The sequence below is a fragment of the Nicotiana tomentosiformis genome, chromosome 6 (assembly GCF_000390325.3).
Source record: "Nicotiana tomentosiformis chromosome 6, ASM39032v3, whole genome shotgun sequence".
Classification (NCBI taxonomy): domain Eukaryota; kingdom Viridiplantae; phylum Streptophyta; class Magnoliopsida; order Solanales; family Solanaceae; genus Nicotiana; species Nicotiana tomentosiformis.
Genome location: NC_090817.1, coordinates 101532343 through 101550519, shown reverse-complemented (window position 1 = coordinate 101550519; position 18177 = coordinate 101532343). Strand labels below are relative to the sequence as shown.

General features: G+C 38.0%; 1 protein-coding gene across 1 annotated transcript; it reads right to left on the bottom strand.

Moving 5' to 3' along the window:
* Positions 1-17204: 17204 nt before the first annotated feature.
* Positions 17205-18152, bottom strand: LOC104103034 (uncharacterized). The gene has a single exon (XM_009610902.1). The coding sequence runs from the start codon at positions 18150-18152 to the stop codon at positions 17205-17207; it is 948 nt and encodes a 315-aa protein (XP_009609197.1).
* Positions 18153-18177: the final 25 nt, after the last annotated feature.

Below are 18177 nucleotides of genomic sequence, written 5' to 3'. Positions count from 1 at the left end.
GCTGGTTATCTGGTAGATAGGAAAAACACTTCTGGCATGGCATACTTTTTGGGATCGTGTCTAATTTCATGAGGTACAAGAAAATAAAACTCAGTGGCTCTTTCAACTGCAGAAGCTGAGTACGTGGCAGCTGCCTCTTGTTGTGCTCAATTGTTGTGGATCAAACAACAGTTAGAGAATTTTGGCATATTTTCTGATTGTGTGCCATTACTGTGTGATAACACTAGTTCTCTCAACATGGCAAAGAACTTAGTTCAGCATAAGAAAACAAAGCACATTGATGTGCGACATCATTTTCTCAGAGACAATGTTGAAAAAAGGCTTATCTGCATGAGGTTTTGCAGAACAGAAGATCAAATTGCAGATATCTTCACCAAAGCACTGAGGAGAGAGCACTTTGAGAAGAATCGTTTGCCCCTTGGGCTGATAAAATCAAGCTGAGAACTTGGTCCCTTGATGATTGGCTATGAAAGAAATGAACAGGTAAAATAGCTAAAAAGTATTTTCTGACAAGGTCTAACTCATTTCTATACTGTTACATGTAGACACGAATAGCGATTGCAGAGCAAACAAGGAGCTAATGGTATTGCACTTTGGTAAAAGGATGAGGCTCACATTTACAAACTCTGTCAGGGAACCTGGTTTCCTCGACACAGGTTAGTAGTTCATTTGTACTCTCAGGCACATTTTCTTAAATAGCTAAAAAAGGTCCCACATCATTAAAATGTCAGTTTCTTCCTTTTCCCTTTTTAGAACCCAAACGTCCTACCCGTTATGAAATGACCCATCTACCCAGAAAATCAATACCCATTCCTAACTTGTCCCTTACCCCCTTTAAATAAACTCAAACGCTGTTACTCTCAAAATTGTTCACATCAAAAGCCAGAATTTCCCTTTTCTCTCAACAACCAAACACTCTCTTCTTACATAAACTCTCACTACTCTCCACCATGTCTGAGAATCTCGAAGCCCCAAATGTTCCCAATATCATCCCCACTATGTTTTTATCTCTTAAAGCTCCGGTGACAGAGTCTAATTACCCTACGCCACCTAGTCCAAACCCTAAGCAAGATTCCCAACCACCCACTGCCTTTTTTCCAACCCAATCAAGTTTTAGTTCTCATCGAAGTCGCAAGACTTTGAATCCCATGAGGTTTGTGGCTACGACCTCTCCTTCTGCCTCACCGGAAAAAATGGTTGAGGGAGAAACAGTAGAGGGAGAAGAAAATCAGGAAGTCTCTAGTCTGCAAGTGGAAGAGAGTTCTGGGGCACAACAGGGTGTTGTTCGTAATGGTGATGAATCAACGATGACTACCCCAGGCCTCGATTTGAATGTTGCCGACTCTAGATGTATTAATCTTGTTGTACCTTCTGTGTTTACATTAGGGTTACAAGAACAAGAGACCATAGAGAATATGTTGTCAATAGATGTTGAGGAAAGTTTGGTTAGTGGTTATGAAGGTGTGTCTGAAACCTATGGGTCTCAGGGGGAAGGTGATAGTCTACAGGTAGAGGGTAAGGAATTGGAGTCTGTCAAAGATCTGGCACTTGAAAGTACTACCGGGGAACCACATGAGGGACCTGATCCCTCCGCCCAAGAGTAGCCCTCTGCTCCTACTTGGGATGAAACCCCTTGTTCTTCAAAAGAATCCCAGGTCAGTACTAGTTCCGCTCCCTCTTCTCATTTCTATGCTGAGCCATTGAACATTGTTGCTCCTGAGATGAGATCTTTGTCTGAGGAAGAGAAAGTAGATAGTGAAGAATACTATGACAATGTGGCTCTTGCAAGCTTTATTAGTGCTAGGAGTAGAAAGGCAACTCCTAAAACGCCCACTCCTAAAAGATCTACTACTAGGCTGCAAAAGAAGGAATCTCTTGAGTCAATTCTGAGGATCAATAAGGAAGAAAAGAAGAGGAGGAGGTTGGTGAAGGGTGGAAAGTTAGTAAATGAAAAGGTAGTTCCTACAACACTTGTTGTTGATGTTGATGACAAAGTGGGTAAGGAACCCAGTTCCTTAATTTGTAAGTCCTCTAAGAAACCTACTACTCCAAAATCTGGGAAAGAGTCATCTGTGAGAGTGATGGAGGTTAGCAATGTTGGAGTGGGTGAGTCTGGCAAGAAAGTGGCTGAGGAGTCTGGTGAGAAAGCGTCTGAAAAATATGTGTCTGAGAAGGTGTTTGAGAAATCTGCCAAGAAAGGGAAAAATATAAGAAAATCAGTGAAACAGAAGGCTGGTGCCAATGAGGAACCTGGTTCCTCCAAGAAGGCCAATGTGGGTGTGGCCAAGAATGAAGGAAGGGAAAATCGGAGAAACCAGAAGCTGTTGTGGGGTAGAACATTTTCCCGTGATATTCTTGACATGATAGGAATGGGCCAACTGGTTGATATTTGTGAATTTCAACAGTGGACACATTTGTTCACAAATGAGAGTCCTAAGGTGTATGATACATAAGTGCGCAGTTTCTATGCAGACTTTTTCACAGTCGATAATGACAACATCTGCATGAAGGTGAATGGTGTTGACTTTTGTGATGGATGAGGTTGTGTTGGGAACCATCTTAGGAGTGCCTACCGACGGAATATCCTCCATTGAGGGGACTTGTTCTTCAAACTTCAGAAATGTCATTTTGAAGGATGATGTAGTACAGCAGGGGGAACGACTACATAAGAAGGCCCTCCTTCCAGTGTACCAATTATTATTCGAGATGGTGAACAAGGTTTTTTCTCCCTCATGCAGAAAGGCTTTCCATTACGTCACGAGAAGACTTGTTCCTCACGGAAGCACTGGATACATACTCTACTATCAATCTGCCAGGTATCATGATTGAGCACATGAAGAAACTGGCAGATTTCAAGGATGGTTATCATGGGATGCCCTACGGGTATTTACTCACCAAAGTATTTGAGTTCTTCAAAGTACATTTGGGAAAGGCTACAGTGGGTACTCGCGAGCATATCTTCTCCAATACCACCTAATAAGAGTGTGAGTGCATCGATAAGAAAGGAGGGGTTGGGCAACTCCACTATCTCTCAACTGATTGAAGTTCGGAATATTCCCAATGAAGAGATTAGGAAGTTGAAGGCACGAAATATTATTCTTGAGGGACAGCTTAGTCAGGCCCAGGAGGCACCTGGTTCCTGAAGCACACAAGGCACAGAGGTTGCCCTTCTGACCAAGGAGAATGCTGATCTCAGGAAACAGGTCGAGGATCTGAAGGAGAGGTTACTCAATGAGCAAGGGTCCGCAAATGCTCGAATGGATATCCTCCTTAGAACTCTTGCCTCTTCATTTCTGCCTCCCCCTTCCAGTGCTCCTTAAAATCGTTCCCTTCCCAGTGTCAAGTTCAAGTTGTTTGTCCTCTGTTTTGGTCTCCTTTGTTTGGATATGTGTCAACCGAGTAAACCCGGTCAAGCAAGCATGTTAGATACTTTCTACCCAAAATCACTTATGAATAAAGAGAATACATATTTTTGTTAATTAGAAAATGAGGAGATCATGTATACAATACCAATTCATTACCATTAGTTACTTTATTTTAAAGTCTAAAATTACACACATTTTCATGGTCTGATGTAGAGCGAGTAATTCAAATACAACATAACTTGTTTGATTTCCCCAGCACTAATATACAACTCACACTTTGTCTACGGAACCTTTAATAGATAAAGAAGAGTAATATGATAATGCGGGTAATAAGGCCCCGGATATACCTCAAACACAATACACAAGGAATAAAAGATACATGACCCTGAAATGAAGTGGGGCTCACCAAGTCAGCTGGTAAAAGGGTGTACCGCTATCACTGATCAATGTCTCCTGCTATGAAACCACCTGCATCCATTGAAGATGCAGCGCCCCCGGCAAAAGGGACGTTAGTACATATGGAATAGTACTAGTATGAATGACAAAACACCCTCTCAATAGAACAATTAATAATACAAGAAAGAACAATCATAATATCAGTAGAAGCCTCAAACAACATCAAACCTCAAGTTAAGACCAAGAAAGTGTTCAAATAAATTTCCATATCTTAAATTGGGAGATAGTTAGTACCAATATGCCACCGTTCATAATATCACCGTTCACAATACCAATATTCACAATACCAATGCCACCGTACTTTTAGCACGGAGTCCTATCACGGCCCGATCAGCTAGGCTATCTCATTCGAGACATCAACCATAATCACAATTTCAATTACAACTCCCAGCACAATCACCACCATATGTGCGGCATGGCATCCAATCACGACCCGATCGTCTAGGCCGTCTCATTCGAGACATCATCCTTTTATACCAATCATCTTGTTTCATACTTCTTTCACATCTTTTCATTTCATTGGCACTAATGGCCATAATTATAAAATTATTCTTGGTACGTCGGCCGTATTTAGTATTTCATACTCACATTTTCACTTTCAAACATTATCATCATCAACAACAACAAGGCATTTTAAATCAAGATTTTTAGTTCACATGTAAGCAATTAAGAGTCTTAGACACATAGATTTTTCACAAAATTTGGCATAATAGCCTTCGTTTGAACTTGACTTGAAGTTGAAACATCTTTAATGCATAACCCATACTTTGAACACATTCTCAAACAAATGATGACATAACATGATAAAAGCATTCGGTATACATATTGAACATATATCTTTCAACACAAGCTTATTTGGAATAGCCAACTTTATAATGAACAACTCGAGACTTACATAAATTACATGGATACCGTAGGATTCAATTCTAAGAGAGGAGTTTAGCCAACATACCTCGATTTGAGATTTCCTTAAATTACTACAACGTTCCGAAAATCCTAACAATCCCAATCTATTTTGATACATAACAGAATTGAACACAAATTAGGAAGATATTCATGGTTTTAGCCCATTTGAGCATTTTATCGAACATTAGGTGTACAGGCTACAAGGTTATTCTATAAGATTTCCTTCATTCCACAACCCAATCTTTACTTATTTGAGCTCAACAATATTTTCACAAACTTTATTAGTGCAAGCATGTATAATTAATACTCTTACACCCAATAATCATATGGCTAGGTCTTCTCTTTCTCTCTTTAAGATACTCTCACCTCTCTCTAAAAATATCATATGAAACCCAAACAAATGACCCCCAAAGCCTTTTTATAAAAATGGGATAGGGTAAAATTTTCAAAACTTAAACTTGCCGAAACTGGGTCTGCGATCGCAGACCGTGCCGCATAATCGATATGCAGCCCACATAATGGACGTGAAAATGATACCCAAAAACTGGACTCACCTAACCCAGTCTGTGACAGTTCTGCAGTTTGCAACAGCAAAATCATATTCCAGATTTCCTCATGCCAAGTCTACGACTTAAATGTGGCCCGCGAAGTGCATATGCGATCACATAATGGACCGCAGAAATGACCTTCGAATTCAACAATCTCCCTGCTTCAATTCGCGACAGATCTGCGGTCCCCGGATCAATTTTGCGACCAAAGAATGAACCGTAGAAATGCCCTATGCTTCCAAAGATTTTCTTCAACTCCCTAATGCCCTGTTCAACACAAAATGTCTGAGCCGCCCGGCACCACGAATCCTTAAATTCCTTTACAAAATTTTACGGGGCCTTACAATATGTTTAGTGACTGGTACCTTTTTTTGTTATTGTATTTTGTGGATGATTAGGTAACAAATGGCATTTCTCCCTGTTTATTTCCAAAGATAATGAATATCCCGTCCTTTTCCTATGCATGCTTTGCTCCTCTGCTCTATTTTTAGTCATGATTATGTGCACACATGTGGCATGAGTTAATCGGGCTAGACTTCTTTTTGCTTATTGCTTCTTTGTGACAAATCTTTTTATGATACCAAAAGGGGGCAAATAATTGAGGAGGAACATGCTCAAGGGAAAAATTTATGGTACTTTGGTTGTCAGGAGGAATTTCAATTACAAGTTTGTCATCATCAAAAAAGGAAAAATTGATAAGTTATGTGTCCTGTTATATTTTCATGATCTAACAAACTTAATATTAAGAACCAGATAGGGAACCTGCTCCACATCCTCAAAGTGCTCAAGATCAACAAGTCTCAAGTCTGGGACAAGTTCCAACACTTGGAATCAAAGAAACAACAAAGGGAATAGATGAACATCAGTTCCCTTGCTGACTGTACCAGTCAACCCCTACAACTATAAAGTCGCTGCAACTGTTTCTATGCATACGCAATAGTGCAAACAGTGCAGCAATCACTTTATGGGGAATGCCCTTAAACCAAACATGCTTACATCATTCAAGTGATGTCACCTATGTAATATTAACATGAAGCAAAGGCAAAACATCTTGTTTGCACATTCCAACATTCATCAAGTTTTCTCTCAAATATGTTGCCAACTTGCAAGTGACATTCAAGGCATCAAGAACAAAGAACAACATAACGAAGGACTAGTTTCCTGCATTGAGTCATTATATATCCTTAGTTGTGTTGCACTTTATTAAAGTAATTTACTTGTAATTCCTACTTAACTTAGTTAGAAGCATTGTGTAGGAAACTTTTTGTAAAACTATAAACCTTGTGTTTGTGTCTTGGCTAGAGTTAGTCAAGTTGTAAGCTTTCTAATAGAGTTATTACAAATGGGCGTGTAATAGAGTTATTACAAGTTAGTGAGGGATTAAGAGGTTAATTCCTAGGTTACAATAGTTTGTAATCTGAAGTTTGCTCAATAGTGAAGTTGAAATTCTTCGAGTGTAGGTCGTGATTTTTAATCCTGTGAGCTAGGAGTTGTCCACGTAAAACTCTATTATGTTATTTACTTACTGTTGTGTGTGTGTGTTCTGTGGGAACTAATAGAGAACATGGTTCTCTATATAGTTTGGTGGACCCTTAGTTTCTATTAGATCTGATAGGTCATTTTGAGTACTAGCCTTAGTTTATGTGTTGTGAGACCCCTCATAGCTTCATTTTATTTTTCATGATATACGCGCATGGCCCATGTCATTTTCCGAAAAGATTTTACTTAAACCTTTGAAGAAAATATGATTTTTAGCCTAAAATAAGACTTGAGTTGACCATTGTCAATATTTTTGGTAAACGACCTCGGATCAGTGTTTTGCCAATTCTGGTAGGTTCGTATGATGATTTTGGACTTGTAAACATGTTTGGTTTGGGTACGGGATGACCCAAACGCGTGATTTATCAGGGTTTATTTACACAAAATATTAACTGTAGTCAACTCAAATCATTTTAAGGCTAAAATTCACATTTTCTTTAATTTTTCACAGAAAAGTTTTTCGGAAAAAGATACGGACTGTGCACGCAAATTGAGAATCGCTAAATGGAGCTAATCGAGGTCTCGAAACACAAAAATAAAGGCTAAAAATTAAAATGACTTATCGTGTCATCACATTCTTCACCTCTAAAACAAACGTTCGTCCTCGAACGGATATAGAAAGGTACTTGGATTGGTAAAAAGGTGTGGGTATCTACTCCGCATGTCGGGCTTGGACTCCCACATGGCTGCCTCATTCGGCTGACCTTTCCAGTGTACTCTAACTGATGATAATTCTTAAACCTCAACTTCCGGACCTGTTGGGCTAGAATGGCCACCGACTTCTCCTTATAAGTCAAATCCTTTTCCAATTGGACTGAGCTGAAATCTAACACATGAGACAGATCACCGTGATACTTCCGGAGCATGGAGACATGGAACACCGGGTGAACTGCTAATAAGCTAGGTGGCAATGCATGCTTGTAGGCCACGTCACCAATCCTCTCAAGAATCTCCAAGGGTCTGATATACTTAGGGCTCAACTTGCCTTTCTTCCCGAATCTTATTACACCTTTCATGGGTGAAACGCGGAGCAAAACACTCTCTCCAACCATGAATGCAACATCATGAACTCTACGATCAACATAACTCTTCTGCCTAGACTAAGCTGTGTAGAGTCGATCCTAAATCGTCTTGACCTTTACCAAGGCATCCTGGACCAAATCAGTACCCAACAACCGAGCCTTTACCGACTCAAATCAACCAACTGGCGAACAACACTGTCTCCCATATAATGCCTCATAGGGAGCCATCTGAATACTCGATTGGTAGACTTTGATGTAGGCAAACTCCGCAAGCGGCAAGAACCACACCTAGTCCGCAAATGCGAAGTTTCTTTTGCAAATGCGATGCCTAGCCCCTCCAGTGCCCATTTCGCAAATGCGAATATTTGACCGCATATGCGAGCCTCACATCACAAATGAGATATCTGTAGGATTGCACCAGTAGTTTTCAAACTCTTCTGTAACATATCCGAAACATACCCGAGCATCTCAGGCTCCAAACCGAATATGCACACAAGTGTATTAATATTTTACAAACTTGCTTGCTATCTCAAATCATCAAATAGCAACAAATAACATGAACCGATCATCAAACTCAAGAAATTTTCAACTTCAACTCAATTTCACAATTTTTTTACATAATGCGCTGAGTCTCAACACATACACCCCACTGGCAGAAAAGAAACTCTCTCTATTCACATTATAAGGACACAGCTACATGGATTACTCCGCAGGGGATAACCCACCTGCTTAGCCTCAAATTGTTATCTTGTTATACCCTTTCGCAGTCACAATTACTACTCAATAACTTAATCTTTCTGAGTCCAAACATATTAATAAGACATGAGACTTTAATTTGTCCCACAATTTAACAGCGTGAAAGATCCTTCAAAGCATTCATACTCGAGACTGTACGTCACATCAAAACGAAAATCAAGTACCCAATGGACCTTCCTTTACATTTTAAGGAAACACTTCTCATCACATTCAAATCATCTTATCACACCCTGCAGTCACATCATACTCATCACAAAGTCATTCTACCGCTCATCGAGCCACAAATTCCACTCGTATGGGACATTACCGGACATATGAGTCCAAATGTACAAGTTACAACTAAAGCTACCGAGCCTAAGCTGCGGTCTAAACCTGGCCTCAAGTCCTCTAGATTGGCCCATCACCAAAACACATAATACACATCTCGAACCTCGCTTATGGAATCATAAGCCAGCGATGCACAGTTGATATTGAGCGTTCACATGCGCACACGAATGCGTGGAAGGAATTCAAAGAGTTATGTTACAAGCTGAATCAATTCTGCATGATAGAATACAAAAAAAAGTGAAATTTTCCTAAGGGTTCAGCAGCCTCTCGAAGATAAGTACAGACGTCTCCGTAATGATCCGCAAGACTCTACTAAACCTGCTCATGACTCGTGAGACCTATGTAACCTAGGCTCTGATACCAACTTGTCACGACCCAAAATCTCACTTGTCGTGATGGCGCTTATCTCAATACTAGGCAAGCCAACAATCTCAATAAACCACCATATCTTTTAAGTTTGAAAATAAAATAATTAAATTCAGTGGAAGAAACTCACAATTTCAAATATAACACTCCCAAAACCCGGCGTCACTGAGTACATGAGCATCTAAATGAATACAAAGTCTGACTGATAAAAATCATTGTCTGAAATATAGAACAGTGCAATAACTAAACAGGAAGGGAATCAAGTATGCGAACGTCAAGCAACTACCTTGATAGTCTCCAGCAAAAATAACTCTGAAATCTAGCAGTCGTCGTATCCGAAAGCACTTGGATCTGCACACGCGATGCAGAGTGTAGTATGAGTACAACCAACTCAATACGTAACAAGACTAACCTCTGGGCTAAAAGTAGTGACGAGCTCCGCAGGTACAGTCCAGTGTAAATAATGGTACAACAATGTAGGCATGCTTTCAAGTTCAACAGCTAAACTCAGTACAAGTGAAATAGATCAATAATGCATGATATGAGAAATATGACATCTCAGTAGAAAGACCTCAAGTAAATACTGGTCACCAATTATTCGGTCACTCGGTACTGTTTATGGCCAATCCATCCCGAGGGTGTTCCAACCCGTATATAAATACACATCGACTGAGATTCAGTCACTTAGTATCGTATAAGGCCAATCCAGCCCTGGGGTAATTTATCCCCAAATGTAAATGATACGGACAAGTTCCATGTCCAGGTAAATTCATTACAATATAAATAAGTAAGGCAAGTCCATGCCTTGGGAAATCCATCCTGAATATATATAATCATCTACGCCCACTGGGGTTGTATACAGACTCTGGAGGGGCTCCTTCAGCCCAAGCGTGATATAAAGTCGTTATGGCTTACTGCAGGTGGGCAGTCCCGATCCTTATAATAATAAAGCCTATAAGGCCTGCTGCAGGCGGGCAGCCCTGATCCAGAATAATAAAGCCTATAAGGCATATTGCGATGTGCAGCCCGATCCCATAATAATAAAGCCTATAAGGCCTGATGCGGCCAGCAGCCCGATCCCATAATAATAGTATATATAAAGCCAATATGACATGTTGCAGCGCGCAGCTCGATCCCATAAATATCCTCACAATGGATGAATATCGCTGAATGTGAAATTAACATTTTTAAAACAATTAATTCAACAGCAACACGACTCCATGGGACCCAAAATATTGGCACGTAGCCTAAACATGATCTTTAATGAGAGCCTCAGCTCAATTTCTCTAACACGAGGAACATGTTCAGGTAATAACATGATTAATAAATTTTACAACTACACGACATTTATTTAAGTCACAATTTCTATAGTGCACGCTCACACGCTCGTCACCTAGCATGTGCGTCACCTCCAACAATTGATATAACACAATATTCGGGGATTCATACCCTCAGAACCAAGTTTAGAAGTATTACTTACCTCAAACCGTGTAATTCTTTACTCCGCTATGCCTTTGCCTCGCACATTTTCCTCTAAAAGCCTCGTATCTAGTCACAATTAGTTTAATTCAGTCAATACAAATCATAGGAATTTATTCCATATAAAAATACTAATTTTCCAACAAAATCCGAAATTTAATTCAAAAATCACACGTCTCGGAACCCGACAACAGTTACAAAATATGAACGCCCATCCAACCACGAGTCCAACCATACAAATTTCACCAAATTCTGACATCAACTCGACCCTCAAATCTTCAAATTAAACTAAGAGGTTTTTCTAATCTTTTCAGCTTAATTCACAAATTAAATGTTAAAAACAATCATGTATTCGGGTAATTTGACCAATAATAAGTTAAGAACATTTCCCTCATTGTTTTCCTTGAAAATCTCCCAAACATCGCCTCTTCCCGATCTCAAATCCGTCAAAAATAGAAAATGGGACGAAGTCCCGTTTTCAGAACTTAAATATGTTGCCCAGTCATTTACCCTATGCGATCGCGGCAAAACACCCGTGATTGCGAAGCACAAAATATTTCCAGCCCTTGTTTTACTCTATACGATCGCGGCCATTCTCCCGCGATCGCGAAGAACAAATTCCCCAACAGCCTTGTCCAATTTCTTCCAGACAGCCTCTAGTATAATGGCCATAACTATTTGTACACAAATTCAAATGACAAATGAATTACATTTCTAAAAACTAGACATAATGGGCTACAACTTTTATTTTTGGATCATCTCCAAATTTCTTATAGATTGCGAGATATAAGCTTCCAAAGTCAGGTCAGTGTAGCAGAAACTTTCCTCTACGCGATCACGTAAGGCCTTCCACAACCGCGATACACTGGCCATTTTTTCCCATTTTGTGCTTCGTTATCGCGGCCAATTCCACGCGATTGCATAGCACACTGCTGTAGCCAAAAACTAGCAGTTTAAATGGCCTAGAAATTGTCCGAAACTCATCCGAGGCCCCCGGGACCTCAACCATATATACCATCAAGTCTCAAAATATCATCCGAACTTAGTCGAGCCTTCAAATCATATCCAACAATGCTAAAAACATGAATCACACCCCAATTCAAGCCTAATGAACTTTGAAATTTCCAAATTCTATAAACGATGTCGGAACCTGTCAAATCAAGTCCGATTGACCTCAAATTTTGCACACAAGTCATAAATGACATAACAGACCTATTATAATTTTCAGAATTAGATTCCGACCCCGATATCAAAAAGTCAACCCCCGGTCAAACTTCCCAAAAATTTAACTTTCGGCATTTCAAGTCTAATTCCACTATGGACCTCCAAATAACTTTTCGGACACGCTCCTAAGTTCAAAATCACCATATGGAACTACTGGAATCACCATAATTTAAATCTGAGGTCGTTTACATATAAGTCGACATCCGGTCAACTTTTCCAACTTAAGTTTTCAATTATGAGGCTAAATATTTCATTTCACTCTGAAATCCTTCCGGACCCAAACCAACTAATCCGGTAAGTCATAAAATAACTGTAAAGCATAAATTGAGCAGTAAATAAAAAAATGGAGTTATAATACTCAAAATGACTAGCCGGGTCATTACAATCTTGTTGTGTTGTATTGCTTTGATTGCATGAGGACATAGGATTCCATTAAGGTCACATGTCCTACATGTGCATCTCTTCACCACCATATTCACTGTGTGTCTGTCACCATCTTCACTCACTTGATACCCTTTTTTACTATTGGAATGAACATGACACTTATTTGCAATCTTCAAGTATTAGCTATATAATAGCATAGTTTGGGGACTGAAGTCATTACTCCATATCATTACAGCAGATTCATGTTCCTTTAGCATGTTCATAACTTTTACTCTAATATCCTCAAGTATCTTGATATTTAGCTTGAATCTTGCTTCCTCGATTCATGAATTGAAGGACTCAGTTAGGTTGTTGTCCATTGAGTAGTTCTTTCAAACAGTGTCAAAGTATGCTCTACTCCAACTTTGGGGTGGGTACCTCATCAAATCTTCAACAGCATCTTTACCATCTTCATCCACTTGTCCCATATTCCTTAATTGATCTTTAAATTCTTCTTCATATGTGCTCCATGCAGCCACCAAAAGTACTTCTTATATTCCCCATGTCCCCATTTTTTGTACCAATTTACCTCTATGTGTTACACAATATTTGTGGTGTGCCTCACGAAGGAATAACTAGACTAAATCAATCAAACCTTGAAAATGAGAAAACAAAAAAGAGATGCATCAGTAAATACATAAATATATTACAAACAAAATTAGGTTAAACTGTTTGGTTCATACCTTCTGCATATCTGATATAAATGTGATCCCTTATCCTATTTTGAGGTCCAATAAATGTTGTACCGGTCTTAAGAACCAACTCCGTGTAACTTTAGTTTCTTTATCAACAACAACCCAAGCTAGGGGATAAAAGTGTCTCATGGAGTCTTGAGCAACAGCTACTAACAGTAGACCCTTGCATTTCCCTTTCAAAAAGGTTCCGTCCAAGACAATAAATGGTCTCAACCCACTCTTAAACCCAATTTTCAATGCATGAAAACATATATACATTATTAAAAATTTCATTTTTACTTTAATATGTTAATCACTACATCAGTTCCTGGATTACTGGACCTTAATTCATTAGCATAAGCCTCAAGCTTATTGAAATTATCTGCAAAACAACCCTTCATTTTCTCCAGGATCATTCTGTTGGCTCTCGAACACTTTGAATGACTAGCATTGATATTAAATGCATCTTTTACACTTGCCATCATCTCCTTAATTTTAATTTTAGGATTATCTTGCAACCCTTTCTTAAAGTAAGCAGCTATAGTTTTTGCATCTACCTTGTGGTTATCATATGTAGTATTACACTTATGTTCTTCTCTTAAAGTCTTGAATTTAACACCATGGCCTTTAGAGTCTTTAGAAATATGACAAACAAATGGGCAGTCTTCATCTAAACATTTGTACCTAAGCCTTTGGGGGGCAACTCTTAAGTTGTTTTAACCTATAACCATTAGCAAGGGAATACATGTCGATGAATTTTCTAGCTTCTGGAATGTCTTTGAATGTCATGGACTTGTGTAACTCCTTATAATCAGTCAACTTATCAGATATCTACCTCTCTTTTTGTGTATGAAGTCCTTCTAATGAATCAGAATCACAATCTGAAGAGTGAGATACATGTTCTTCATTGTCATCTGAACTACAGTCAGTAGCAGCCTCAAGTTCTGATGTGTATGACTCAATATGATGGACTATATTATGAACATTAATACTTAACTCACACTCATCTACAGTAAGAATTCAATAACATTAAACTGATTACTGACCAAAGACAGTAGACTCCTAACACCTTGATCACTCTTTATTTCATAATATCTACCAGAAGGCCCATTAACAATTACTTGTTGAACACCAATAAACCCCAACTTAGAAGTAAATTCATTTACTAAATAGTTGTAAGACAATAGGTCAGAGTCATTACCTTTAACAGTGTGCACAAGCTTTCTTGAGTATAACACTTGTGGACTATATATCCAATCACCATCATAATGAAAGATCATATCCAATAAGACCGTTGCATATAAGTTGCAGAATAAGCAAGGGAAAAAATTTAACATAAAGTAATTACACTATACAAATAAAAAGTACAAATACAAGTATAAAAGAACTATACAAACTATATAATAAGCTAACAAAGTGGATAACCATAAATAAAAACAATAACCAAATTTGGACCATACAATAAAGACAGAAGAACCACATAAAGTTGAGACAAAAGATACATAAAGAAATAAAAAAGTAGTGGGCAGTCACACAAGAAGGAGTCAATCAAGACACAACTACAATAAACAAAGGGATGATGGGGGACCCCAGAATAAAGTATAAAACTAATGTCCCAAGTTTATAAATAAAACAAAAAATAACTCAATTATGACCCACTTATCTCTCAACTCAACGCATGTGTATAAGAAATACGGGACCAAACACCCAAAATCAGAGCAAAAGAAACAGATCCAACACAAAAGGGACCTCTTTTTTGTTAGAGACCATATATGTAGGACCACCAAAATTGAAACCCTAAGTCGAAACAAGGAATCAATATACCAGATAGGGATCATTCCACTACAAAATCATAACCCACAAACCACCTCCAGTAATAACGAATAAAAGAACAAAAATAAATTTAGGTTTTAAAATCGAGTATGAACAGACCACATGCAAGCAAAAACAACAATAAACAGACACACCACATAACTAAAATAATACATATCTAAACGAATCATTCAAAACCCTAGTCAAAGAAATAAAAAATCAAAAATCCTATGTTACGTTTAGCTCTAACTTGAAACAATTAGACGATATGCTTCAGTTGATACCAAAAATAAAGCAAAGGAACGACGATTTACAGTTTTTAAAACGAAAATTGGTACCTTCGTATACATCCAACGATGAAGACGAACGTACAGTGAAGAGGATAGGTGAGAGCTCTTTCCCTTTTTTCTATCAGCAACTGAAGATTTTGACAATTAAAACATGTTAAAACTATTTTAGTGAGACTAATTAATGGGTTACAAGGATCGGTCGGGTTTCTAAAATAATGGTTCAAGATTTTCCTAGTTGGCAAATTATTATGGGGTCCCGATGCCGTGTTGGACATCTGTTAGGGTTAAGGACAAAATTATATATTATATTAACGGTAGGTATGATTTTGGACTGAAAGTAGAAATTGGTATAAACGCTAATTTTCAATAGTAGAGGGACAATTTTAGCCTTTTTTCCTTTTCAATCAGAGGCGGATCCAGAATTTAGGGGTTACGGGTGCCGACCTAATCGATGTGATCAACTCGAGCGTCGATTCGGGACTTCGGGGTATATAGACAAATAGATCAAACGAAAGAAAATATAATAACTATAACTAATTGACGCAAAGCATAAAACTTCCAACAATATTTTTAATATCATATACAATCTATTTACAATTGTCCTCGACGTGCTTTCATATTTTGAAAACGATCAATAATGACATCATTACTTACATTTGTAAATACATCACGCTCTATGTAATAAATTAAATAATCATTTAAATATTGATCACCCATGATATTCCTCTCTTCATTTTTTATCTGCTTCATGGATGAGAATGTTCTCTCCACAGTTGCGGTAGCAACAGGTAAAATCAGAGTTAACTTCACAAGTAAATAAATATGTGAATAAGTCTCCACAAGATTTGTCTCAACCAATGCTTTTGCCAAATCACTAATTCCTTGCAAGTTGGAGAACTTGGGATTGCCAACTCGTATATGAATTATGAAAGTATCTAGTTGATAACTCAAGTATCGAATGTGTACTTCATCAAACTCATTTGGGTAACATTTTGCTAAAGTCATTATTCTACCTTTATCAAAATTAGCAAAAGAATTGGATGGATTCAAACTAGCCATCCCAAGAAGCAAATCGCTACTTACTACATCAAAACGGTTATTAAGCTCTTGAAGTTGCACATCAATTACAGCATAAAAGATATCAACACACAAGTGGTGTGAATAACAAATACCAGAAGACTTACGCTTCGACTTTCCAGGAAAATAGGATTCATCCATCTTGGAAATCATAATATCATGCATATGACAAAATAAGGAAACATCATCTAGCATAGATTCTCATCCAGTTTCCCTCATATCTTGCAATCTTTTCTTTGTAATAATAAGAAACTCCACGACATTAACAATATCTTGATCTCTCTTTTGTAGGATCTTGTTCAACTCATTTGACATTGCCAAAACTTTCAACATCAAGTGAAGCATAAAAATAAATTTGAATGTTATTATCTCACTCAAAAGATATTTTTCTTGATTTCTCTCATTTGAGGTAGAACCTTCATGTTCAATCACTTCAAGCACACGAATAATAGATGAGAAAATAACAATAAAGTTATCTAATATTTTGAAATGTGATCCCCAACGAGTATTACCTGATCTTTGAAGCCCGCGTTCTTGATTTAGTCCTCGCCCGGTATGAATTTCACCGGACTCAAGTAATTGCTCTAGTTTTTTTAGCTTGAAGATGGCAAAGCAAATCTCTGCGCTTAAAAGATACTCCAATGACATTTAACACATTAGTAACATGACAAAAGAAGTCTTCGACATCCAAATGCTTTTTAGACATAGCTACAAGTGTTAATTGCAATTGATGAGCAAAGCAATGAATGTAATATGCCGATGAGCTGTCTTTCATAATCAAAGTCTTAAGACCACTTATCTCTCCCCTCATGTTACTAGCTCCATCATAACCTTGTCCACGTATTTGAGATGGACTTATTAAGTGGTCCGAAAGCAAAGATTAGATTGCTTCCTTCAATGAGCATGCCGATGTATCACTAACATGGACAAGACCAACAAATCACTCTACCACTTCACCATTTTTATCAACATAACACAAAACAAGAGCCATTTGTTCTTTGTGTGAGATATCTTTGGACTCATCAACTAATATACCAAAATAATATCTATTCAAGTCTCCAATTATAGCTTTTAATGTTTCTTTTGCACAAGCATTAATAATATCCTTTTGGATCATAGGGCAAGTCAAAGTATCATTTTGTGGAGCATTTTCTAATATTACTTTTCCCACATCTGGATGCTTGTCCCCATGCCATCGTAAGAATCCTAGAAAGAGGCCTTGATTTGTTGAAGATTCACTTTCGTCATGGCCCCTAAAAGGCAATCCATACAACAATAGAAGTCTTGCCACATCAATTGATACTTCTAAACGCATTCGATACTCACTTTTCAACTTCTCGGAGTGCTTATCAAAAACAACTTGAATTGATTGATGATGATTTGATAAATCTAGCATCTTCTTGAAACATTTATCATGGGCACTATTAACATCACCAACATGTAAACGCAATCTTTCAAGACCCTTATTCCAAGCCCTAAAACCATTTTTTGTATAAAATTCATCCGCACTTCCATAAATAAATTTATTTTTGAACAAATAACAACATAAGCAAAATGCCGCATCTTTCTTCACACTATACTCCAACCATTTAGAAAATTGACCATTGAACCAACTTGGAACAAATTGACGCATTCTTCCTCCTATTTGAGTTTTGGAAAATTGATGCTTGGAAGGTTGACAAGGACCTTGTTGAATGTAATGTTTCCTTACTTCATCTCGTATTCTAGGGTTATAGTCAGCAATAGGTATTCTTTCTCCCGGATCGCCTTTAAGTGACCCCAAATCGAGTTCATTTATAAGATAAGAATGATTGGCATTCGCTTGGATCAAGGATTGACAACTAGGACTTGGTTGAGAATGGTCCAACCTCGTGACAAATTTATCCATCTCAATCAATTCCTATAAAATAAAA

What these genes read in the sequence shown, in the direction of transcription:
- LOC104103034 (XM_009610902.1), bottom strand. Translation starts at nt 18,152, where the DNA reads ATGGATAAATTTGTCACGAGGTTGGACCATTCTCAACCAAGTCCTAGT.